Genomic DNA, 23038 nt, shown 5'->3' with positions numbered 1-23038 from the left:
GGACCAAGGGATGGGGATATGGGGATGGGGACAGTGGCTAAGGGATAGAGATATGGGGATGGGGACATGGGGATGGGATGGGGTTATGGGGATGGGGACAGTGGCCATGGGATGGGGGTATGGGGATGGGGATATGTGGATGGGAGCAGTAGCCAAGCGACAGGGATGTGGACAGTGGTCATGGGATGGGGGGATGGGGATGGGGACAATAGATGAGGTCAATGACCTTGGGGACACCACGCAAGCCCAGGGCCATCCCCACTATCCCCTATGGCTGGTGGGACCATGGGGGGTGACCTTGTCCCCTTGTCCCCAGGACTACCTGCACTCCTTGGGCAAGGGCCGCACGGCACAAGTGCAGCGCGATGCCCGCGTCGGAGAGGCCGAGGCCAAGAGGGACGCCGGGATCCGCGTGAGCCCTGCACCCCATTGACATCCCCCCCCCAACCCCTTCAATGTCCCCATGCCCACGATGTCCCTCGGTGTCCCCCCCTCCCCATAGGAAGCCCGTGCCCGGCAGGAGCAAGTCTCAGCGCAGCTGCTCAGCGAGGCGGCCATGGCCCGTGCCCAGCGGGACTTCGAGCTGCAGCAGGCTCAGTGCGACGCTGCCGTCAGCGCCCGCAAGGCCACGGCTGACCTGGCCTATGAGCTGCAGGTACCCCCCTCACCCCACTTCCATGGTGCCCCATAGCCCTCTGTGTGTGTGTGTGTCCCCACATCCCTTGGTCCCCCCCCAGACACCCCCAGTCCAAGAGCTGCATCTCCTGGTATGCTTTGCCCCCCACCAAGCATCGTGGTCTCCCCTAAGCCACCCCAATGGTGGCTTCTCCCTTTAACATTGGGGTCCCCCGCACCCACTGTGGGTCCGTTTTTGGGGGGGGGGGGGTGTGGGTGTGTGTGTAGGTGGCGAGGACGAAGCAGCAGATCGAGGAGCAGCGGGCGCAGGTGCTGGTGGTGGAGCGGGCGCAGCGGGCGCAGCTGCAGGAGCACGAGATCGGGCGCCGGGAGCTGGAGCTGGAGGCCACGGTCCGCAAACCGGCCGAGGCCGAGCGGTACCGGCTGGAGCGCCTGGCCGAGGCACAGCGGTGAGGACGTGGCCCCTTTAAGGGCTGCATCACCCCTTTAACGGAGAGCCCCACCCCAATCTCCCAAGCCATTGCCCCTTTAAGAGGGAGCCCCACCCCATTCTACCAAGCCTCATTGGTGGGACCTGCTGCCTAAATTGATGCTATTGCACCTGTAAGACAGCTTTCAGTGGGACCCACTGACTTGATGCCATTGCTCCTTTAAGAGGGAGCCCCGTCCCAGTCTGCCAAGCCACACCCCTGAATTGGTGGGACCCACTGCCTAACGATGCTGTTGCCCCTTTAAGAGGGAGCCCAGTCCCATTCTACCGAGCCTCATTGGTGGGACCCACTGCCTAATCTGATGTCATTGCCCCTTTAAGAGTGAGCTTCATCCCATTATACCAAGCCTCATTGGCCTAACTTGATGCCATTGCCCCTTTAAGAGAGCTTCACCAGGCCACGCCCCCGAACCACACCCAGTCAAGCCCCTCCCACCACAAACCACGCCCGTTCTGACGTCTCCCATTAAGCCACGCCCCCTCTTTCGCTCCGCCCCCAGTTCCCAGGTGATCCTGCAGGCAGAAGCAGAGGCTGAAGCCATGAGGGTGAGTTGGGGGGGGGGTCCCACATCCACTTATGGGGCTCTGCCCCACAGGTGTGGGTCAGAGCCCCCCAACCCCAATGTGGGGGGGCTCGGGGGTCCGCTGCAGGTGACAGGCGCAGCCAAAGCAGCGGCCGTGGCCGCCCGGGCCAGGGCAGAAGCAGCGCAAGCAGCGGCCAAGGCTGAAGCCTTCGGGCAGTACCAGGAGGCGGCCGTGGTGGAGATGGTGCTGCAGCGCCTGCCCCAGGTATGGGGGGGGCCCCATGGGGTATTTTGGGGTCCGTCCCCTCCCGTGGATGTGGGGTCCCTGGTATGGAATGGGGGGGGGGGGGAATTCCAGGGGGATTTGGTACAAGGGAGGATGCTGGGGTTCCCTCTATGGAGGTAGGTGGAACATAGGAGCTATGGGGGGGGGGGTGTGTGTGTGTGTGTACTTGGGTGCTGTGCTCCTGTTTTGGGATGAATTGGGGGTGTTTTGGGTGGTGTGTTCCCATCTGGGGGTGATTTGGGGTCGTTTTGGGTGCCAAGCTCAGTTTCAAGGGTGAATTAGGGGTATTTTGAGTGCTGTGTTCCCATTTTGGGATGATTTTAGGGTATTTTGGGTGCCGAGCTCAGTTTTGGGGGGGAATTGGGGGTATTTTTGGTGCTGAGCTCCCATTTTGGGGTGATTTTGGGGTGCTATGTTCCCATTTTGGGGTGATTTAAGGTTATTTTGGGTGCCGAGCTCAGTTTTGGGGGTAAACTTGGGGTGCTCTGGGTGCTTCAGTCCCATTTTGGGGTGATTTGGGGGTATTATGGGTGCCGAGCTCAGTTTTGGGGGTGATTTAGGGCTGTTTTGGGCCCCGTGCCCCCATTCTGGGCTGATTGTGGCCTATTTCGGGCGCAGGCGGCCGAGGCGGTGGCACAGCCCCTGCTGGGGACGCGCCGGGTGACGCTGGTGGCCGGCGGCTCCGGGGCCCTGGGGGTCTCGCGGCTGCCGGGGGAGGTCCTGGACGTGGTCACGCGCCTGCCCAGCGCCATCGAGGCCTTGAGCGGCGTCAGCATCACCCAGGTCTGCCCTTGGGGACAATGGGGGGGTCGGGGGGGGGCACCCGGGGCTGGGGTCACCTCCTCAGGGTCCTTTTGGTCCCTACAGGGTACCCAGAAGAAGAGCGAGTGCCAGGGGTGAGGCACCAACTCCTTGGAGCCCATTGTCTCCATGGGGCCACCAACCCCATGTCCCCATAGTGCCTACAGCCCCCCTGGAGCCCATTGTCCCCATGGAGCCATCAACCCCAAGCCCATGTCCCCACAGTGACTTCAACCCCCTGGAGCCTATTGCCCCATGGTGCCATCAACCTAGAACCAAATTCCCCCTGGTGCCACCACCCCTGATCCCATTGTCCCCATAGTGCCTACAACCCCCTGGAACCCATTGTCCCATGGCACTGTTGGTGCCACCAACCCCTTGAAGCCTTGTCCCCATGGGACCACCAACCCCAAGCCCATGTCCCCATGGTGCCACCACCCCAAGAGCCTATTGTCCCCATGGTGCCACCAAGCCCATGTCCCTATAGTGCCACCACCCCATAGCCTCTGTCACCCAAGTGCCACCACCCCAGGGCCTGGCTTGTCCCCAAGGGGGGGGGATGTGTCCCCACATCCCCCCATCATTAAAGCTGCTGCATCCACCCTTGGCCGGCCTGGCTCCTTCCTGATGCCTTTGGGGCCCCCACTCAAGGGCCATTGGGGGGAAGTTGGTGACCCCCAAGTCCCATGGGGCAGGGAAGAGACGACCAAGGACATAAGGCGGGGGGGGGGAATTTTCCATCCCGGGTTTATTCCTGGCCCCGGGGGCGGCTTTTCAATATGAAAAAAAAAACCCAACCAAAAAGAAAAAGAGGGGAAAAAGGTTGAAAAGGGGAAAAATGGCCCAAAATGAGGGGGAGGGGACACAGGGGGGGATGGGAGAGCCCATTTTGGGATGGGGAGTGGCAATAATTTAGTGGTGTCACCCCCCCGACGGTGGGGACGTGGTGGCCTCTGGTGATGGGGATCAAGTGGAGGCTCCTCAGTGCCCGTGAGGGTGCTGGGACTCTGTGGTGGTGATGATGATGGTGGTGGACAAGGGTTCTTCCATTGACCGTGGTGAAGGATGAGGGCTCTTCCATTGACCATGATGGACAAGGGCTGCTCCTTCATGATGATGAAGGCTCTTTGAGGACCATGATGGGCAAGGGTTCTTCCATTGACCATGATGAAGGACAAGGGCTCTTTCTTGATGATGATGAAGGCTCTTTGGTGACCGTGATGAAGAGTTGGGTATCTCTGGTGACCATGATAAAGGACAAGGACTCTTCATTTACCATGATGGACAAGGGCTCTTCATTGACCGTGATGAAGGAGGAAGGCTCTTCATTGACCATGAAGGATGAGGGCTCTTCCTTGATGATGATGAAGGCTCTTTGGTGACCACGATGAAGGACAAGGGCTCTCCATTGACCATAATGGACAAGGGCTCTTCATTGACCATGAGGAAGAGTTGGGTATCTCTGGTGACCAGCATGAAGGACAAGGACTCTCCAGTGGCGATGATGATGGACGAGGACTCATTGACCATGATGAAAGATGAAGGCTCTCCATTGACCATGATGAAGAACAAGGGCTCTCCATTGACCATGACGGACAAGGACTCTCCATTGACCACGATGAAGGACAAAGCCTCTCCAATATCAAAGAGCTTTCTCCTGCCGGACCCCAGCTCCCCGAGGAGGAGGAAGAGGAGCAAGATGAAGACCAGGACCATTCCAAAGAGCAGGATGAGGGGGGGATGCACAACAAAGACCAAACGCTCCCCGGTGACACCAGTGCAGCGCAGGGGGGGGCCGACACGACACCGATGCCAACAAGGGCGGGGTGGGGGGGCTCTGAGGATGACGATGGAGGACAAGAGGATGATGAAGGCTCTCCAAGGACATTGGGAGGGGAGGGGGGGGTTTCTCCATCCATGGCCAAGCCACCTCCATCCCTTCAAGCTTCTTCTTCGGCCTCTTCGCCGAAGTCCTCCTCTTCCTCGGCGGTGGCGTCTTGGTACTGTTGGTACTCGGAGACCAGGTCGTTCATGTTGCTCTCGGCCTCGGTGAACTCCATCTCGTCCATGCCCTCGCCCGTGTACCAATGGAGGAAGGCTTTGCGGCGGAACATGGCCGTGAACTGCTCCGAGATCCTCTTGAAGAGCTCCTGGATGGCCGTGCTGTTACCGATGAAGGTGACGGCCATCTTGAGGCCGCGGGGGGGGATGTCGCACACGGCCGTCTTCACGTTGTTGGGGATCCACTCCACGAAGTAGGAGCTGTTCTTGTTCTGCACGTTCAACATCTGCTCGTCCACCTCCTTCATGGACATGCGGCCCCGGAACACGGCCGCCACCGTCAAGTACCGCCCGTGGCGCGGGTCGCACGCGGCCATCATGTTCTTGGCGTCGAAGACCTGTTGGGTGAGCTCCGGGACCGTCAAGGCCCGGTACTGTTGGCTCCCTCGGGACGTCAACGGAGCGAAGCCCGGCATGAAGAAGTGGAGCCGAGGGAACGGCACCATGTTGACGGCCAACTTGCGGAGGTCGGCGTTGAGCTGCCCGGGGAAGCGTAAGCAAGTGGTGACCCCGCTCATGGTGGCCGAGACGAGGTGGTTGAGGTCGCCGTAGGTCGGCGTGGTCAACTTGAGGGTGCGGAAGCAGATGTCGTAGAGGGCTTCGTTGTCGATGCAGTAGGTCTCATCCGTGTTCTCCACCAGCTGATGCACCGACAAGGTGGCGTTGTAGGGCTCCACCACCGTGTCGGACACCTTGGGCGAGGGCACCACGCTGAAGGTGTTCATGATGCGGTCGGGATATTCCTCGCGGATCTTGGAGATCAAGAGGGTGCCCATGCCGGAGCCCGTGCCGCCCCCCAAGGAATGGGTCAGTTGGAAGCCCTGGAGGCAATCGCAGCTCTCCGCTTCCTTCCGCACCACGTCCAGCACCGAATCCACCAGCTCGGCCCCTTCCGTGTAGTGGCCTTTGGCCCAGTTGTTGCCGGCACCGCTCTGACCTGGGCGGGGGGGACAACACACACATGGGGGGTCACCATCATCCTCCTCCCAACACCCCCAGCCCCATTTGAGGACCTTGGGAGCCCCCATCCCATTGCTCCATTGCTGGGGGCCTTCAAAGCCAACCTTGACCCCCTCTATAGAGACCCTGAGCCCATCCTTGGGGTCTCCATCAACCGCCTTGAGGACCCCCCTTGGGTACCTCATGGGCACCCACGTCCTACGCAAGCCTCATCAACCTAATGTGGGGCCCCACAACTCCTACGGGGACCCCAAAACCCAACTGGGGGGCACCACAAGAGACCATGGCCACCAAGAAGGGGACAACAGGGACCTCCTGCCCCATTGTGCCAAGCGCTTGAAGGGCATTAAGGAGGGATGTGTGAATGGGGAACCACTGCAGTGGGTGCCCACCACCCAACCCCATGGCGACAGCCACCCAATGAAGGCAATGGCCAAGGTGGGGACTCACCAAAAACAAAGTTGTCCGGCCTAAATATCTGTCCAAAGGGTCCTGAGCGCACCGAGTCCATGGTCCCAGGCTCCAGGTCCACCAGGATGGCCCTCGGCACATACTTCCCCCCTGGGGACAGCACCGTGTCACCAAGGTGGAGTGGGGATGGGGTGGTGATGGGCATATGATGGTGGGGACATGGTGATGGGGATATGGTGGTGATGGGGATATGATGGTGGGGACACGGTGGTGATGGGGACACAGTGATGGGGACATGGTGGTGATGGGGATATGATGGTGGAGACACGGTGATGGGGATGTGGTGGTGATGGGGACACCATGATGGGGATGTGATGGCAATGGGGACACGGTGGTGATGGGGACGTGGTGGTGATGGGGACACCATGATGGGGATGTGGCGGTGATGGGGATGTGGTGGTGATGGGGATGTGGTGATGGAGATATGGTGGGGACACAGCGGTGGTGGGGACATGGTGGCAATGGGGTCACTGTGGTGATGAGATCATGGTGGTGATGGGGACATGGTGGTGATGGGGACATGGTGGTGATGGGGACGTGGTGGTGATGGGGACGTGGTGGTGATGGGGACATGGTGGTGATGGGGACGTGGTGGTGATGGGGACGTGGTGGTGATGGGGTCATCCTACCGGTGGCCTCATTGTAGTAGACACTGATGCGGTCGAGCTGGAGGTCGCTGTCTCCATGGTAGGTGCCGGTGGGGTCGATGCCGTGTTCATCGCTGATCACCTCCCAAAACTGATTGGAGGGGGGGGGGGAAGAAAGGGGAAGGGGGTGTCAATGAGGCCCCGCCCCCTTTCCTTTCCCCTCCAATGAGAGGAGAGGAACCAAGAAGGTTCGGCCCCTCCCCTTGCTCCCATAGGGGCTGGGGATGAATGGAGAGGGCTGTGATTTAAAAGGGGGTGGAGTTTAACGGGTAGGAGAAGCCCCATTGGCTGGGAGGGGTCGAGCTGTGGAAGCTGATTGGAGGAGCCAGACGAAGGGGTGGGAGAGTAGAAAAGGGGCGTGGCTTCGTCGCGTGGGCGTGACAAAAAGGCCGACCAATGGGGGGCGGAGCCCTCCGAGGGGGCGTGGCCTCGGTGGATGCAGGGAGGGCGTGGCCAAAGTAACGGGCGGGCGGGAAGCGGAAGCAGGGTTTGAATGGCGGCACCCCCAAAAAAGCCACTTTTTAGCCCAATTTTACCCTTTTCTACCCCCAAACCCCACCCCTCGTGAACGGGAAAGTGCCAAAATCGAGGGGTTTGGCCCCAAAATGTGCCCCTTGGGAGGCAGTGGGGACCCCAACCCCCCCATTCAAGGTCATGGGGGGGGGCAGAGCCACGCCCTAAAGGTGAAAATGGGTCCAAACCCCCCAATTTTGGGGCTGACGGTGAAGAAATGGGTTAAAAAAGGCGATTTGGGTTAAAAAGCATCGTTTTGGAGACTGAAAATGTGTGTTTACGGGGGTTGAGGAAGGTTAAAGTGGTTCTTTTTGGTTGAAAACTGTGTTTTGGGGCGGAAAAGGGGAATTTTGTGACTCAAATGGTCACATTGGGACGAAAAAGTCTATTTGGGTAAGAAAAAAAACTAATTTTTGCGGGCAAAATGCCGTTTTAAGGCTATAAAATGCAGTTTGAGAACAAAAAGGTTTTCTTTCTGAGCTGAAAACAGGAAAAAACAGGAATTCTGGGGTTGGAAGAAGAGATTTTGGGGCTAAAAATGACTTTTTTGGGGGTTGAAAACCCCGTTTCTGGACAGAAATTTGGGGTCCAAAGCGCTCATTTGAGGCGTTTTGAGGAACAAAGATCGCGTTCTGCAGCCGAAAGCCTCCATTGGGGGGGTGGCAAAGCTGCTTTGGAGACACAAAGGTGCTGTTTTGGGGCTGAAAACGTGGATTTTAGGTCAAACCCCATCACTTTCGAAGGGAAAGGTTGATTTTGAGTCAAAAACCACCAGTTTTGGGGCTAAAAACTACGTTAAATGGGGAAAACCCCCACTGTGAAGCAGCACTAAGACCATTCCGGCGTGGAAAAGAGCTCGTTTCGTGGCCCAAATCACTCGTTTTGGGGCTCAAAGCATCATTTTGCATCAAAAAAACAAGTTTAGCAGTAAAAAAGTGTTAATTTTGGAGCAAAACGGCTAAATTTGGGGCAGAAAAGCTGCTTCTGGGAGCACAAAGATGCGATTCTTCAGCCGCAGCCCTCCATTTTGGGGCCGGATTCCTCCATTTTGGGGTGGGATCGCCCGGCTTTTAGCAGCAAACCCCCCTTTTTGGGCTGAAATAAACCCATTTTGGGGCCGAAAAGCTGCGGTTTGCTGCTCAAAAGGCCCTTTTGGGGCAAAAAATGCCCTTTTTGGGGGATGGGAAGATCCAGAGAACAAAGCTCTTCCTGGGCGGGGGGAAAAGCTCCATTTTGGCGCTTTGGGGGGCAAAAAGACTTCTTTTAGCGCTAAAAAAAAAACATTTTGGCGCTTAAACCCATTATTTTGGGCAAAAAAAAAGCTTCATTTCAAGGAGAGAATCTCCTTTTTGGGGGCAAAAATGCGGATTTTAGGGCTCAAGATCTCCTCATAGAGAACAAAGCTTCCTCCGTAGTTGCAAAGCCTCTATTGGGCACTGAAAACTCCCATTTTAAGGCCAAAACCCTCGATTTAGGGGCTAAAAAGCTTCCATTTGTTACCAACCCACCCCGTATTTTAAGGCTGTTCAAGAAAATCGCCATTTTGGGACAAAAGAATCGCGGTTTTGGGGCGAAAAAAGCCCATATTGGAGCTAAGAGAGCTCCCTGAGGGCCGGCACGCCCCTATTTGGGGATGCAAAGCTTCATTTTTGGCTTAAATCTACTTGGTTTTGGGTAGAAAACCCCCTTTTTGGTTGCTGTGGGCGCCACGCCCAGGTTTTGGGGGCAAAAAAGCTTCATTTTGGGGGTATAAACCCTCATTTTAACGCTGAAAACGCCTGATTTTGGTCAAAATCCCTTTGGAAAGGGCGGAAAACGGCTTCGTTAAGGAAAATAAGGAGTAGGAAACGAAGCGAAAGGGCGGATTGCTGCGGTTTTGGGGCAAAACCAGCGCACTTTGGGATTTTAAAGCACCGTCCGTGTGGGAAAACTCCTGTTTTGGGGCTAAACCCCGCCATTTTGGGGCATTACCGCCCCTTTGAGGGCTGAAAATTGGCGAACCGGGCCAGAAACTGACATTTTGGGGGAGAGTGCCTTGAAACGGCGTTTTAGGGAGGAAAAGGCAGCGGTTTTGGGGTAAAAAAGAGGGGTTTTGGGGCAAAACCGGCTTAAAAGCCGCTTTCGGGCGCGCTCCCGAGGCGCGGCGGGAAACCGCCATTTTGAGCCGCGTGATAAGGGGGGGGAGGCACGTTTTGAGGCCAAAAACCTCCATTTTGGTGCCGAACCGCTTCGCTTTTGGGGCAAAACCCGCTCTTTTCCGCTGACCGGGCGGGAAAGGCGCCGGTTTTGGGCTAAAATCACCCCGATTCGGGTCCGCCTTTGTCTGGGCGAGGGGAGGGGCTTCTTAAAGGGGCCACGCCACAGTGGGAGGGATGAAGGGGGGGGGCCCACCCCTCCGCCCCGCCGCAGCCCGCCCGCCCTTCACCTTGGCCCCGATCTGGTTGCCGCATTGTCCCGCTTGGATGTGGACGATCTCCCTCATGGTGGCGGTGCGCGGTGAAGGTACCGGAGCGGTGGGGCCCACCCGGTCGCGGACGGAGCTTGTCGGTGCGGCGGCCCCTTTAAGACCCGAGCGTTGAGCGCAGCGGCGGCGGCAGCAATGGCGGCTCCCGCGGCCCCGCGGCGCCTCATATAGACAAGGCGGTGCCGCCCGGCCCCGCGCTCCCATTGGCCAGCACCGCCCTCCCGCCGCGCTCCCATTGGACGGTGTCTCTTAGCACCGCCCCCTCCCGCTTCTCTTTACGGACGTGCGCGGCAGCCAATGGGATGGCCGATGGGCGGTGACGCGCGGAAGGGTTGGCCAATGGGGTGAGGGAGGCGGGGCTTGGGCTCCGATGGCGCGGGAGGGGTGAGCGATGGCGGCCATTGAGGAGGGCTGGGGGGTGCCGGGGCGGTTGGGGGGAGCCCATGGGGCACTTGGGGGTCATAGGGGGCAGATTGGGGTCATAGGGGGCAGTTTAGGGGGTCCTTGGGGCAGTTTGGGGGGGTCCTTGGGGCAGTTTGGGGTCATAGGGGGCAGTTGCGGGGGGGTGGAGGGGTAGTTTGCGGCCTTGTGGGGCAGTTGGGGGCGTCCCTGGGGCAGTTGGGGGTCATAGGAGGCAAATTGGGGTCATATGGGGCATTTGGGGGCGTCTCTGGGGCCTTTGGGGGTCATAAGGGGCAGTTGGGGGGGTCAAGGGGCAGTTGAGGATCATATGGGGTAGTTTGGGGGGTCCCTGGGGCAGTCGGGGTTCAAGTGGGGCAGATTGGGGTCATATGGGGCAGTTTAGGGTCATATGGGTTAGTTTTGGGTCATATGGGGTAGATTGGGGTCCTATGGGGCAGTTGAGAGGGGGGTGGAGGGGCAGTTGGGGGTCATATGGGGCTGTTGGGGGGGGGCCCTGGGGCATTTAGAAGCCAAGGGGGTATTTGGAGGGGTCCTTTAGCCACGGGGGGGATGGGGGGGGTGTGGATTGGGGGTGACTGGGGGCAGGAGGGGGGGCAATTGTTTCTATGGGGCAGTTGTTGTTGCCCCCCCAGACCATGCACCGAAAGCACCACCAAAGCCTCAGCACCGTGGGGGTCACCGGTAGGTCCTGAACCCCCCTCGTGTCGTCCCCCCCATTGAAGTATTGGGGTGCCCTAAAGGCCCTTCCCTTAAGTAGCTGCGGCCTCCCTAGGGCAGGGACCAGCAGCAGCAGACCCAGATGTGCGCCCAGATGTTTGGAGCATCCGGAAGCGCTGCCGGAGCCCCGGGGGGGGGCGCCCGGCGGATGAGCCCCCCCCCAGCCCAGATCCAGATGTGGGAGGCCCCAAAAGGCAGCGGCTGGGGGCCGCCAGCGCCCCGGATCCAGATGTTGAGGGGCCCGATAATGGAGGCTGGCTGCTGGCGGTGGACAGCGACACAGACGTGGAGGGCGAGGAGCCCCATCCAGATGTTGCAGCCCCTTCCAATGGCCACAATGCAGATGTGGAGGGGGCACCCCACGGCCCTGGGTACCAGCTGCTGGTGTTGGACAGCGATACAGATGTGGAGGAGGAGGAGGGGGGCCATCCAGATGCTGGCCCCCCCAGAGACCCAGCTGTGAAGGCCGAGCCCCCCGCTGGGGCTGCTGCTGGGGACAGCGATACAGATGTGGAGGGGGGCACCTCCGATCCAGATATGGCGCCAGAGACCCCCCCTCTGCTAGGGCCAAGGCTCCAGGGGCTCTTGGTGGAGAGCGATACAGATGTGGAGGAGGACGGGGGCAGCCCAGATGTTGGCTCTGCTAAAATCCAGATGTGCCACAAGGAGCACGTCCTGGTGACGGAGACGCCCAAGCCAGATGTTGGGGGGCCCCAAGGGGTGGACACTGACACTGATGGGGAAGATGAGGACCTGACTCAGTGCTTCCTCCCCCCCTGGAAGCCCCCAGCGGTGGTGCTGGAGAGCCCGGTTCCAGATGTTGGGGCCATGGTGAAGCCAGATGTTGGGACCGTGCCCCCCGATCCAGCTGTTTCCCCCGCCAGCAGCGACAGGGAGGAGGTGGCTCCGACGCCAGATGTTCGGCAGCTCCGGAGCCGCGTCCGGTTCCAGGCCTTCCCCCATCCAGATGTGGTGGGCAGCGGCGCCGAGACGGCCCCAAACAGCTGGAAAAGGGCCCCGAAACCCAGGAGCAGCAAAGAGGTGATCCCGAGCCGCAGTGACGTAAACCCAGATGTGGCAGCCCCAAGTCCAGATGTGGCAAGCCATAATCCAGATGCGAAGGCCCCCGATGCAGATGCGAGGGCCTCAAATCCAGATGTCAGGTCCCCGAATCCAGATGTGGTGACCCCAAATCCAGATGTGGCACCCCCAGACCCCCACCTGGTGGCCCCGAATCCAGATGTTGGGGCCGAGGGACACGGTGGCAATACCCCGACGATGGTTCCAGTTGTGCCAATGGACGCTTCCACCCCCAAATCCCCACATCTGGACTCGTGTTCCGGTGTCACCGATGGTGCTGATGGGACAGAGAGCGACAGCGATGGTAAGTGGGGGGGGGGCCACCCCTCTGCCCCTCCTTTATGGGGTCCCTCCCAGATGTTGGGGTCCCCCCCATGGTCTCTTCTTCCTCTTCCACATCCAGATGTTGACCTCTTCCTGGAGCCCACCCAGAGCTTCCTGCCTCCAGCAGGCCAAGGTGGGTGCCCTGGACCCATAGGGGGGTACCCCCCTGTCCTGTGGGGTCCCTCTGCACATGTGGGGGTGCCCCATGGTCCCGTGGGGTTCCCCATCACCAGATACTTGGGTCCTCTCCAATGTGACCCCCCCATACTTGGGTGTCCCCCCCATACCTGTGTGTTCCCCCACACTCTTGGGGTACCCCCAATGGGTCTGTGTGCCCCCCATAGATCCCTGGTTCACCCCAAATGTCCCCCCCCCCAGGTTCACCCCAAGGTTGGGACCCCGAGGAGCCCACTCAGCTCTTCTGCCGCCCCCAAGAGGAGGAGGAAGAGGAGGAAGAGCCCCCCCAAACCCCCCCCCAGGCCCCCCCAAAGGAAGGGACCAAGGAGGAGGTGAGTGGGGAGGGGCTTTGCGTAAGCTCCGCCCCTCCGCATTGTGACGTCACAATCCCCGCATTATGATGTCACTGACCCCCCACCCACCCCATAGGGCCCCCGGCGCAGCCAGCGCCTGGCCAGGAGCCGAGTGGGTGGAGCGAAAGGGGGCGTGGCCTCGGAGGAGGTGGTGGGCGGGGCTCCCCTTGGCCCCGCCTCCTTGCGGCGCAGCCCCCGCCTCTTGGCGCGCCCCCTCGAGGAGCCACGCCCCCCACCGGCCAAGCCACGCCCCCGGCGGGCCGGGACTGGCCAATCACGGAGGAGAGCGCAGGTGGGTGGGGCCTGAAGGGGGGGGCTAAAGGGTGGTGGGTGGGGCTAGTGTGTGTGGTGCGGGCATTGCTGATTGGTGGACAACAGAGTGGGGGCGGGGCCTAACGCAATGGCTCCACCCCCTCCCCAGGATAAAAAGGAGGAGGCCATAGAGGTGGAGGCACCGCAGCTCCGCCCCCGGCGCAGCCTTGGCTCCTCCCCCCCAAAGGTATTATGGGATGGGGAAGGGGGGTCAGGACCTTGGGGGGGGACCCCAGTGTCCCCATTGTGTCCCCATTGTGACCTCATTGTGTCCCCAGTGTCACCCCGTGGCAGTCCCATTGTGTCCCCATTGTGTCCTCATTATCACCCCATGGCAGTCCCATTGTGTCCCCATTGTGACCCCATCTTGTCCCCATTGTGTCCCAAGTGTCACCCCATGGCAGTCCCATTGTGTCCCCATTGTGAACCCATCTTGTCCCCATTGTGTCCCCATTGTGTCTCAAGTGTCACCCCGTTGTCACCCCGTGGCAGTCCCATTGTGTCCCCATTATCACCCCACGGCAGTCCCATTGTCTTCCTGTTGTGTCCCCATTGTATCCCCATTGTGTCCCCATTGTATCCCCATTTTGTCCCCATTGTTTCCCCATTGTATTCCCATTTTGTCCCCATTTTGTCCCCATTGTGTCCCCATTGTATCCCCATTTTGTCCCCATTGTTTCCCCATTGTATCCCCATTTTGTTCCCATTGTGTCCCCATTGTGTCCCCATTTTGTCTCCATTGTTTCCCCATTGTGTCCCCATTTTGTCTCCATTGTTTCCCCATTGTATCCCCATTGTGTCCCCATTGTTTCCCCATTGTGTCCCCATTGTTTCCCCATTGTATCCCCATTGTATCCCCATTGTGTCCCCATTGTGTCCCCATTGTATCCCCATTGTGTCCCCATTGTGTCCCCATTGTGTCCCCATTGTTTCCCCATTGTGTCCCCATTGTGTCCCCATTGTTTCCCCATTGTCCCCATTGTTTCCCCATTGTGTCCCCATTGTGTCCCCATTGTGTCCCCATTGTGTCCCCATTGTATCCCCATTGTGTCCCCATTGTTTCCCCATTGTTTCCCCATTGTGTCCCCAGGTTCTCTTCACCGGCCTGGTGGCCTCCGAGGCCATGGAGGTTGCCCTGGGCTCCTTGGGGGGGTCGGTGGCCACCTCGGTGTTCGACTGCACCCACCTGGTCACCGACCGCATCCGGCGCACCCTCAAGTTCCTGTGCGCGGTGGCGCGCGGCGTCCCCATCGTCACCCCCGAGTGGATCCATAAGGTCCTATGGGGGTCAGGGGGCACGTGGGGGCATGGGGGGACATGGGGGGCCTTGAGGACATGGGGGGCATTGGGGACGTGGTGGCCATTGGGGACAATGGGGGACCTTGAGGACATGGGGGACATGGTGGCCACTGGGGACAATGGAAAGACCTTGGGGTCATGGTGGCCATTGGGGACAATGGGAAGACCTTGGGGTCATGGTGGCCACTGGGGACAATGGGAAGACCTTGGGGTCATGGTGGCCATCGGGGACAATGGGAAGACCTTGGGGACAATGGGAAGACCTTGGGGTCATGGTGGCCATTGGGGACAATGGGAAGACCTTGGGGACATGGGGGCCCTTGGGGACAATGGGAAGACCTTGGGGTCATGTGGGCCCTTGGGGACAATGGGAAGACCTTGGGGTCATCGTGGCCATTGGGGACAATGGGAAGACCTTGGGGACATGGGGGCCCTTGGGGACAATGGGAAGACCTTGGGGTCATGTGGGCCCTTGGGGACAATGGGAAGACCTTGGGGTCATGTGGGCCCTTGGGGACAATGGGAAGACCTTGGGGTCATGGTGGCCCTTGGGGACAATGGGAAGACCTTGGGGTCATGGTGGCCACTGGGGACAATGAGAACACCTTGGGGACAATGGGAAGAGCTTGGGGTCATGGTGGCCATTAGGGACAATGGGAAGACGTTGGGGACATGGGGGCCCTTGGGGACAATGGGAAGACCTTGGGGTCATCGTGGCCATTGGGGACAATGAGAACACCTTGGGGACAATGGGAAGAGCTTGGGGTCATGGTGGCCACAGGGGACAATGGGAAGAGCTTGGGGTCATGGTGGCCATCGGGGACAATGGGAAGACCTTGGAGCTATGGGAAGACCTTGGGGCCATGGGATGGGATCCTTGCATTCAGTGGGGACGGGGTGTCCCTGGGGGGCCCTATGGTGCCACCGCCTCGTCCCCGTTGTCCCCAGAGTGCCACCAGCGGCCGCATCCTGGCCCCCGGCCCCTTCCTGGTGCAGGACCCACAGCAGGAGCAGCACTTCGGCTTCAGCCTGGCCCAGGCCCTGCAGCGCGCCCGCCGCCACCCCCTGCTCCAGGTGAGCCCAATGGGTCCCCAATGGGTCCTAATGGGTCCCTAATGGGTCCTAATGGTCCCCAATGGTCCCTAATGTCCCCAGTGATCCAGAGGTGCCCATTGGGTTTAAGGGGTCCCCATTGATGATGGGGGTCCCCATTGGGTTTGGGGGTGCCCGTTGGGTTTAAGGGTTACCCACTGATGATGGGGTCCCCATTGGGTTTAAAGGGTGCCCATTGGGTTTAAGGGATGCCCATTGGATTTACGGGGTACCCACTGATGATGGGGGTCTCCATTGGGTTTAAGGGTTGCCCATTGGGTTTAAGGGGTACCCACTGATGATGGGGGTCTCCATTGGGTTTAAGGGTTGCCCATTGGGTTTAAGGGATACCCACTGATGATGGGGTCTCCATTGGTCCCCAGTGGTCCCCAATGGGTCCCCATTGAGGACTCAATGCTGGACACGTCACCCAATGGCCTCATGGTGGGCGCCATTGACTTGGTCCCATCGGGGTCCCCTCTCAAGTGGCCTCGTCCCCATTGTCCCCCATTGTCCCCTTTGTCCCCCATTGTCCTCCATTGTCCCCCATTGTCCCCATTGTCCCCCATTGTTCCCTCAGGGCTATGAGATCCACGTCACCCCCAGCGTGCGCCCCGAGCCCGAGCACATGAAGGACATCATCACCTGCAGCGGGGGCACCTTCCTGCCCACCATGCCCAGCACCTATAGGGTGAGGGGCCAGCAATGGGGCAGGGGCCCCCAAAGCCACCAGGGAGGGGATGAAATGGGGTCCCCCAAGCCTTTTGGGGGGGATCTGGGTGGTCCCAATGAGGGTTGGTGGGGGGCCTGGGGGATGGGGGGGGGGGTCACAGGGGTCTTGGAGGATCCCCATTGGCATTGGGGGATCCCACTGAGGTTGAGGTCTGCCTTGGGTTGAAGGGATGCCCATTGGGTTTAAGGGTGCCCATTGAGGTTGGGGGTGCCCCTTGGTGCCAAGGGTGTCCATTGGGTTTAAGGGGTACCCATTGATGTTGGGGTCTCCACTGGGTTTAAGGGGTGCCCATTGGGTGTAAGGGGTACCCATTGATGTTGGGGTCTCCATTGGATTTAAGGAGTGCCCATTGGGTGTAAGGGGTACACACTGATGTTGGGGTCTCCACTGGGTTTAAGGGGTGCCCATTGGGTGTAAGGGGTACACATTGATGTTGGGGTCTCCACTGGGTTTAAGGGGTGCCCATTGGGTGTAAGGGGTACCCATTGATGTTGGGGGTCTCCATTGGGTTTAAGGGGTACCCATTGATGATGGAGGTCTCCATTGGGTTTAAGGGGTACCCATTGATGATGGAGGTCTCCATTGGGTATAAGGGGTGCCCATTGGGTATGGGGGTGACCATTGTGTTTAAGGGGTCCCCATTGTGTTTAAGGGGTGCCCATTGATGATGAGTGTCTCCATTGGGTTTAAGGGGTGCCCATTGTGTTTAAGGGGTCCCCATTGTGTTTAAGGGGCCCCCATTGTGTTTAAGGGGTGCCCATTGCCATCAGTGGCTGCTGTACCCCCCCTCACCCCCATTTCCCCCTCCAGCCCCGGCGCGTGGTCGTGTCCTGCCCTGCGGACGCGTGGTGCTGGGCCCCGGCGCTGAGCTCCCGCCTGCCCTTGGCCTCCCCGGAGCTGCTGCTCACGGGGCTCCTGCGGCAGCGCCTGCAGCTCCAGCCCTTCCTCCTGCCCCCCCCCACCGAGACCCCCCCCACCAACCCCCCCACACGCAACCGGGGGCCCCCCCGGACCCGGCGGCGCCCGGTGGGGCCCCCCCAATAAAGAGCAGCACCAAAAGAGGCTGATTTGGGGGGGGGGGAATTGGGGGTGTCCCCTCTATGGGGTGGGAGATACCAATTTAACCCCCTTTGGGGGGGAATATGGGGGGGGGCGAGGCCATTTATACCCCTTGGAGCCCAGATTTACCCTGTCAGGCCCCCATTTACCCACTCAGGACCCAGATTTACCCTGTCAGGATCCCATTTACCCTTTCAGGACCCAGATTTACCCTGTCAGGACCCCATTTACCCTTTCAGGACCCACATTTACCCCCTCAGGACACCATTTACCCCCTCAAGACCTAGATTCACCCCCGCAGGACCCCATTTACCCCCTCAGGACCCAGATTTACCCCCTCAGGACCTCATTTATCCCCCTTGGAGCCCATATTTACCCTTTCAGGACCCCATTTACCCCCTCTAGACCCAGATTCACCCCTGCAGGACCCCATTTACCCCCTCAGGACCCAGATTTGCCCCATTGGAGCCCAGATTTACCCTTTCAGGACCCAGATTTACCCCCTTAGGACCCCATTTGCCCCCTTAGGGCTCCATTCACTCCGTACATCCCCCCCCAGCATCCCATTGGCCAGCGAGGAGGCGGGACCTCCGCACCGCCACCTCTCATTGGCTGTTGGTTTCCCGCGGCTGGGGCTTGGGGGGCGGGCTCTTGGCTCGGCTCTGCGTGCTGATTGGCGGAGCGGAAGGGGGGGGCGGGCAGAGGAGGCGGAGCGTTCCCGGCGTGCACCGCGCGACGGTTGGGGTACTGGGAGGTACTGGGAGCATCAATGGGGAGTAATGGGAGCATCAATGGGGGTAATGGGAGCATCAATGGGGGTAATGGGAGTAATGGGAGCATCAATGGGGAGTAATGGGAGCATCAATGGGGGGTAATGGGAGCATCAATGGGGGGTAATGGGGGGCAATGGGAGTATCAATGGGGGGTAATGGGAGCATCAATGGGGGTAATGGGAGCATCAATGGGGGCAATGGGAGCATCAATGGGGAGTAATGGGGGGCAATGGGAGCATCAATGGGGGGTAATGGGAGCATCAATGGGGGGTAATGGGGGCAATGGGAGCATCAATGGGGGGCAGACATAATGGGGGTAATGGGAGCATCAATGGGGAGTGGGAGCATCAATGGGGGGGCAATGGGCAATAATATGGGGGCAATGGGAGCAATGGGAGCAATGGGAGGGAAGCATCAATGGGGGGTAATGGGAGCATCAATGGGGGTAATGGGGGCAATGGGAGCATCAATGGGGAGTAATGGGGGGCAATGGAAGCATCAATGGGGGGCAATGGGAGCATCAATGGGGGTAATGGGAGCATCAATGGGGAGTAATGGGGGACAATGGGAGCATCGATGGGGGGTAATGGGAGTAATGGGAGCATCAGTGGGGGGTAATGGGAGCATCAATGGGGGGCAATGGGAGCATCAATGGGGGGTAATGGGAGCATCAATGGGGAGTAATGGGGGGCAATGGGAGCATCAATGGGGGGCAATGGGAGCATCAATGGGGGGTAATGGGAGCATCAATGGGGGGTAATGGGGGGCAATGGGAGCATCAATGGGGGTAACGGGAGCATCAGTGGGGGGTAGTGGGGGGCAATGGGAGCATCAATTGGAGTAATGGGAGCATCATTGGGGGGTACTGGGAGTTACTGGGGCTCTTACTGGTCCTTACTGGGATTTAGGTGCCACCAATGGCCGAGCAGCCACCAGCGACTGGTGAGACCCTTCCCCCCCCTCATAATGTGGGGGTCCCCCCACAGATGCACCCCCCATGACATGGTTCCTTCCACCTCTCCCCCCACAGGTCTCATCCCCCCATCCCACTTCATGCTCCGCCCCCCCGGGCCCAACACCAGGTAAGGACCCCCCCATTGCTCCCAGTTACCCCCATTGCTCCCAGTTACCCCCATTGCTCCCAGTTACCCCCCCCATTGCTCCCAGTTACCCCCATTGCTCCCAGTTACCCCCCATTGCTCCCAGTTACCCCCATTGCTCCCAGTTACCCCCCATTGCTCCCAGTTACCCCCCCATTGCTCCCAGTTACCCCCAGGGCCTGGCTCCCCTTTGTCAGGACTCTGGAGGCGGAGCTTGAGGCCGAAAGGAGGCGGAGCCAAGCTCTGGAGGTGGAGCTTGAGGCTGAAAGGAGGCGGAGCCAAGCTCTGGAGGTGGAGCTTGAAGCTGAAAGGAGGCGGAGCCAAGCCCTGGAGGCGGAGCTTGAGGCCAAAAGGAGGCGGAGCCAAGACCAGGGGGCGGAGCCTATTGGGGGGCAGCCCCAGGAGGTGAGCACAGGCCTCATGGGGTTCCAATGAGGTCCCAATGGGGTCCCAATGGGGTCCCAATGGGGTCCCAACGAGGTCCCAGTGGGGTCCCAATGAGGTCCCAATGAGGTCCCAATGGGGTCCCAATGAGGTCTCAATGGGGTCCTAATGGGGTCCCAATGGGGTCCCAACGGGGTCCCAATGGGGTCCTAATGGGGTCCCAACGAGGTCCCAATGGGGTCCCAACGAGGTCCCAATGGGGTCCCAATGGGGTCCTAATGGGGTCCCAATGGGGTGCCACTGAGGTCCCAATGGGGTCCCCCATTCCCCCCCCAGTGCCAGGCCCAGTTCCTGCTCCAGGCCCGGCTCAGCGCCATGGGTCACATCCTGGCCCTGCAGGAGAAGGAGCTGAGCCGTGAGGTAGGGTCTTGGGGGGCACATGGGGGGGCTTGGGGTGCTATAGGGTGGCCCTGGTGGGGGGGGGAGTTGGGTGCCATAGGGTGCCCTTGAGGTGGGGTTTGGGTGTATAGGGTGCTCCTGGGGGAAGTTTGGGGTGCTATAGGGTGCCCCTTGGGGGAGTTCGGGGTGTTATAGGGTGCCCATTGCGGGGGGGTTGGAGTGCCAGAGGGTGCCCCTGGTGGGGGTTGGGTGCCATAGGGTGCCAATGGGGGGGGGGGGGTTGGGTGCTATTGGGTGCCCCGGAGTGGGGGGGGGTGTGGGTGCTATAGGGTGCCCCTGGAGGAGGGTTTGGGTGCTATAGGGTGCCAATGGGGGGGTGGTTTGGGTGCTCTGGGGTGCCCCTGGAGGAGGGTTTGGATGCTATAGGGTGCCAATGGGGGGGTGGTTTGGGTCCTATAGGGTGCCCCTGGAGAAGGGTTTGGGTGCTATAGGGTGCCAATGGGGGGGGTGGTTTGGGTGCTTTAGGGTGCCCCTGGAGGAGGTTTTGGGTGCTATAGGGTGCAAAGGGGGGGGTGGTTTGGGTGCTATAGGGTGCCCCTGGTGGAGGGTTTGGTGCTATTGGGTGCCAATGGGGGGGGTGGTTTGGATGCTATAGGGTGCCAATGGGGGGGTGGTTTGGGTGCTCTGGGGTGCCCCTGGAGGAGGGTTTGGGTGCTATAGGGTGCCAATGGGGGGGGTGGTTTGGGTGCTATAGGGGTCCCCTGGAGGAGGGTTTGGGTGCTATAGGGTGCCAATGGGGGGGTGGTTTGGGTGCTATAGGGTGCCCCTGGAGGAGGGTTTGTATGCTATAGGGTGCCAATGGGGGGGTGTTTTGGGTGCTATAGGGTGCCCCCCTGTGCTCCCCAGCTGCCCCCCCCAGGGGTGCCGTTGGCCGTGGCCCCCCCCCGTCTGCGCCTGCTCTTGGGGTGCTGGAGGGAGAAGGTGTTCGGGCTCCTGGTGCAGCTGCGGGTGCAGGAGGAGCTGCAGCGGGTGCTGAGCGCACAGGTGGGTGCTGGGCACCCCCGTCCCCTATGGGTCCCATGGCGGGGGGGGGGCTCAGGACCCATATGTGGGGCGCTGGGGACCCATAGGTGGGCAGCCTGGGGGCTGCGGTGGCTGCGGGGACCCGGAGGGTGACGCGGTTGGAGCTGAGGCTGAAGGAGAGGATGGAGAGAGGAGAAGAGCAGAGACAGGAAAACCAGGTGAGGGAATAGGGATATGGGAATGGGATTGGGATGTGGGGTATGGGGTATATGGGGTATGGGGTATGGGATATGGGGTATATGGGATATGGGGTATATAGGGTATATGGGATATGGGGTATGAGATTGGGATGTGGGGTATGGGGTATATAGGGTATATGGGATATGGGGTATGAAATTGGGATGTGGGGTATGGGGTATGGGATATGGGGTATATGGGATATGGGATATATGGTGTATTGGGTATATAGGATATGGGGTATGGGATATGGGGGATATAGGATATGGGGAATGGGATATGGGGTATATGGGATATGGGGTATGGGGACACGTGTAGGGACATGGTGCCCCTTGTCACAGCGCCTGGTGCAGGAGGTGACCCAGCAGCGGGCACGGGCAGAGGCGGCTGAGGAGGCACTGGGGGAACTGGCCCAGGCAGCTGCCAGGTACTGGGGGGACTGGGGTGATGCTGACCCCATATCCCATGCCCCATATCCCATACCCCATATCCCATGCCCCATACCCCATTATCCCATACCCCATACCCCATATCCCATACCCCATATCACATGCCCCCCATACATCCCGTATCCCATGCCCCATATGCTATACCCCATATCCCATATACCCCATATCCCATATACCCCATATCCCATATACCCCATATCCCATACCCCCTATCCCATGCCCCATACCCCATTATCCCATACCCCATACCCCATATCCCATACCCCATATCCCATACCCCATATCCCATATACCATACATCCCATACCCCATATCCCATACCCCATATCACATGCCCCCCATACATCCCATACACCATACCCCATATCCCATACCCCATATCCCATGCCCCATACCCCTTATCTCCGTATCCCATACCCCATATCCCATATACCCCATATCCCATACCCCGTATCCCATATCCCATATACCCCATATCCCATATACCCCATTCCCTGTGGTGTCCCCAGGCTCGCCAGGGTGCTGGCAGCGCACGAGACCGCGGTGGCTGCAGCCACCAGGACCATGGACACCCTCAGCACCCGCCTGCGCCGGGCAGGACAGAGGCTCCGGGTGCTGCAGGGTATGGATAGGGGTCACCCCTTGTGTCGCCTCCAGGCCCCCCCCCATGAGGACAGGATGGGCCCCCCCCCCAGCAGAGGTAGGTCCCATCCCATGCCCCCATTTCCCGCCCCATGTCTCCCCATTGACCCCTCATGGGTCCCCCCCCATTGACCCCTCATGGGTCCCCCCCCCATGTCTCCCCATTGACCCCCATGGGTCCCCCCCCCATGTCCCCTCAGCTGCGCTGGGCTCCCTGGTGACGCAGCTGCAGGCTCTGGGTGCCTCCATCCTTGGGGACAACGGGGACCCCCCCTGACCCGGTGAGTCCCGTCCCCCCCCAGCCCTGCCAGTGGGGGTCCCACCAGTCTGCACCAGTAAGGCACTGGTGGGACCCTGTGTGGCCTCCTCCTCCCAGTTTATCCCAGTCACTTCCTGCTTCTCCCCATCCCGACGCCCAAACTCTTTTTATTTCCTTTCTTTTTTTACAGCTTTGCCCCTTTTTGGCCTCTTTTTAACCCAATTAAAGCTCGTGGTTTGACATCACCGCCTCCTCTTGGCGCGGCGGGCGGGCACAAGGACCCAGGGCTCCGCTCTACCCCCCCCCCCCGCCCCGCCCCGCCCGCTCCTATTGGCCACCGCTCTCCGCGC

At 60.0% G+C, this 23038-nt stretch overlaps 3 protein-coding genes and 2 long non-coding RNA genes across 6 annotated transcripts in view; 3 read left to right on the top strand and 2 right to left on the bottom strand.

The window, feature by feature from the left end:
* Positions 1–23038, top strand: part of FLOT1 (flotillin 1) — a 31767-nt gene that overhangs the window by 1485 nt on the left and 7244 nt on the right. The window contains exons 6-12 of the mRNA XM_062634435.1: positions 317–412; positions 503–655; positions 904–1085; positions 1627–1672; positions 1778–1915; positions 2555–2719; positions 2804–2836. Coding sequence (XP_062490419.1) covers positions 317–412; positions 503–655; positions 904–1085; positions 1627–1672; positions 1778–1915; positions 2555–2719; positions 2804–2836 — 813 coding nt within the window. The remainder of the gene's footprint in view (positions 1–316; positions 413–502; positions 656–903; positions 1086–1626; positions 1673–1777; positions 1916–2554; positions 2720–2803; positions 2837–23038) is intronic.
* LOC134171838 (uncharacterized) lies at positions 3792–4451 on the bottom strand. Its single transcript, XR_009967745.1, has 3 exons — positions 4257–4451; positions 3901–4199; positions 3792–3811 (listed from the first exon to the last, which is right to left on the bottom strand). It is a non-coding gene; the product is annotated as an uncharacterized LOC134171838 (long non-coding RNA).
* Positions 4586–10010, bottom strand: TUBB (tubulin beta class I). The gene is made up of 4 exons (XM_062634434.1): positions 9815–10010; positions 6859–6967; positions 6209–6319; positions 4586–5735 (listed from the first exon to the last, which is right to left on the bottom strand). Exons 1-4 carry the CDS (start codon positions 9869–9871, stop codon positions 4678–4680), a joined length of 1335 nt encoding a protein of 444 aa, XP_062490418.1. The 5' UTR covers positions 9872–10010; the 3' UTR covers positions 4586–4677.
* On the top strand, positions 10885–17422 carry MDC1 (mediator of DNA damage checkpoint 1). Its single transcript, XM_062634410.1, has 10 exons — positions 10885–10957; positions 11034–12377; positions 12477–12530; positions 12776–12906; positions 13004–13219; positions 13349–13426; positions 14330–14515; positions 15487–15612; positions 16211–16321; positions 17174–17422. The coding sequence occupies exons 1-10, from the start codon at positions 10912–10914 to the stop codon at positions 17405–17407; spliced, it is 2526 nt and encodes an 841-aa protein (XP_062490394.1). The 5' UTR covers positions 10885–10911; the 3' UTR covers positions 17408–17422.
* LOC134171837 (uncharacterized) lies at positions 22430–22933 on the top strand. 2 transcript variants are annotated; one of them, XR_009967744.1, is made up of 3 exons: positions 22430–22487; positions 22630–22710; positions 22879–22933. It is a non-coding gene; the product is annotated as an uncharacterized LOC134171837 (long non-coding RNA). The 2 variants fall into 2 exon arrangements; XR_009967743.1 differs by having other exon boundaries at positions 22630–22933.

This window comes from Pezoporus occidentalis, unplaced genomic scaffold (assembly GCF_034315485.1).
Source record: "Pezoporus occidentalis ecotype Australia unplaced genomic scaffold, CSIRO_AGI_Poc_V1 ctg425, whole genome shotgun sequence".
In the NCBI taxonomy this organism is placed as follows: Eukaryota; Metazoa; Chordata; class Aves; order Psittaciformes; family Psittacidae; genus Pezoporus; species Pezoporus occidentalis.
The sequence above is the reverse complement of the archived record's forward strand: the minus strand, read 5'-3'. Positions and strand labels throughout refer to the sequence as shown.

Coding starts and splice junctions, on each gene's coding strand:
- MDC1 (XM_062634410.1), top strand. CDS start 10,912: ATGCACCGAAAGCACCACCAAAGCCTCAGCACCGTGGGGGTCACCG. Junction 10,958..11,033: donor CAGCACCGTGGGGGTCACCG/GTAGGTCCTGAA, acceptor TCCCTTAAGTAG/CTGCGGCCTCCCTAGGGCAG. Junction 16,322..17,173: donor CCATGCCCAGCACCTATAGG/GTGAGGGGCCAG, acceptor TTCCCCCTCCAG/CCCCGGCGCGTGGTCGTGTC.
- TUBB (XM_062634434.1), bottom strand. CDS start 9,871: ATGAGGGAGATCGTCCACATCCAAGCGGGACAATGCGGCAACCAGATC. Junction 6,320..6,858: donor CTACTACAATGAGGCCACCG/GTAGGATGACCC, acceptor TGCTGTCCCCAG/GGGGGAAGTATGTGCCGAGG. Junction 5,736..6,208: donor GCCGGACAACTTTGTTTTTG/GTGAGTCCCCAC, acceptor CCCCCCGCCCAG/GTCAGAGCGGTGCCGGCAAC.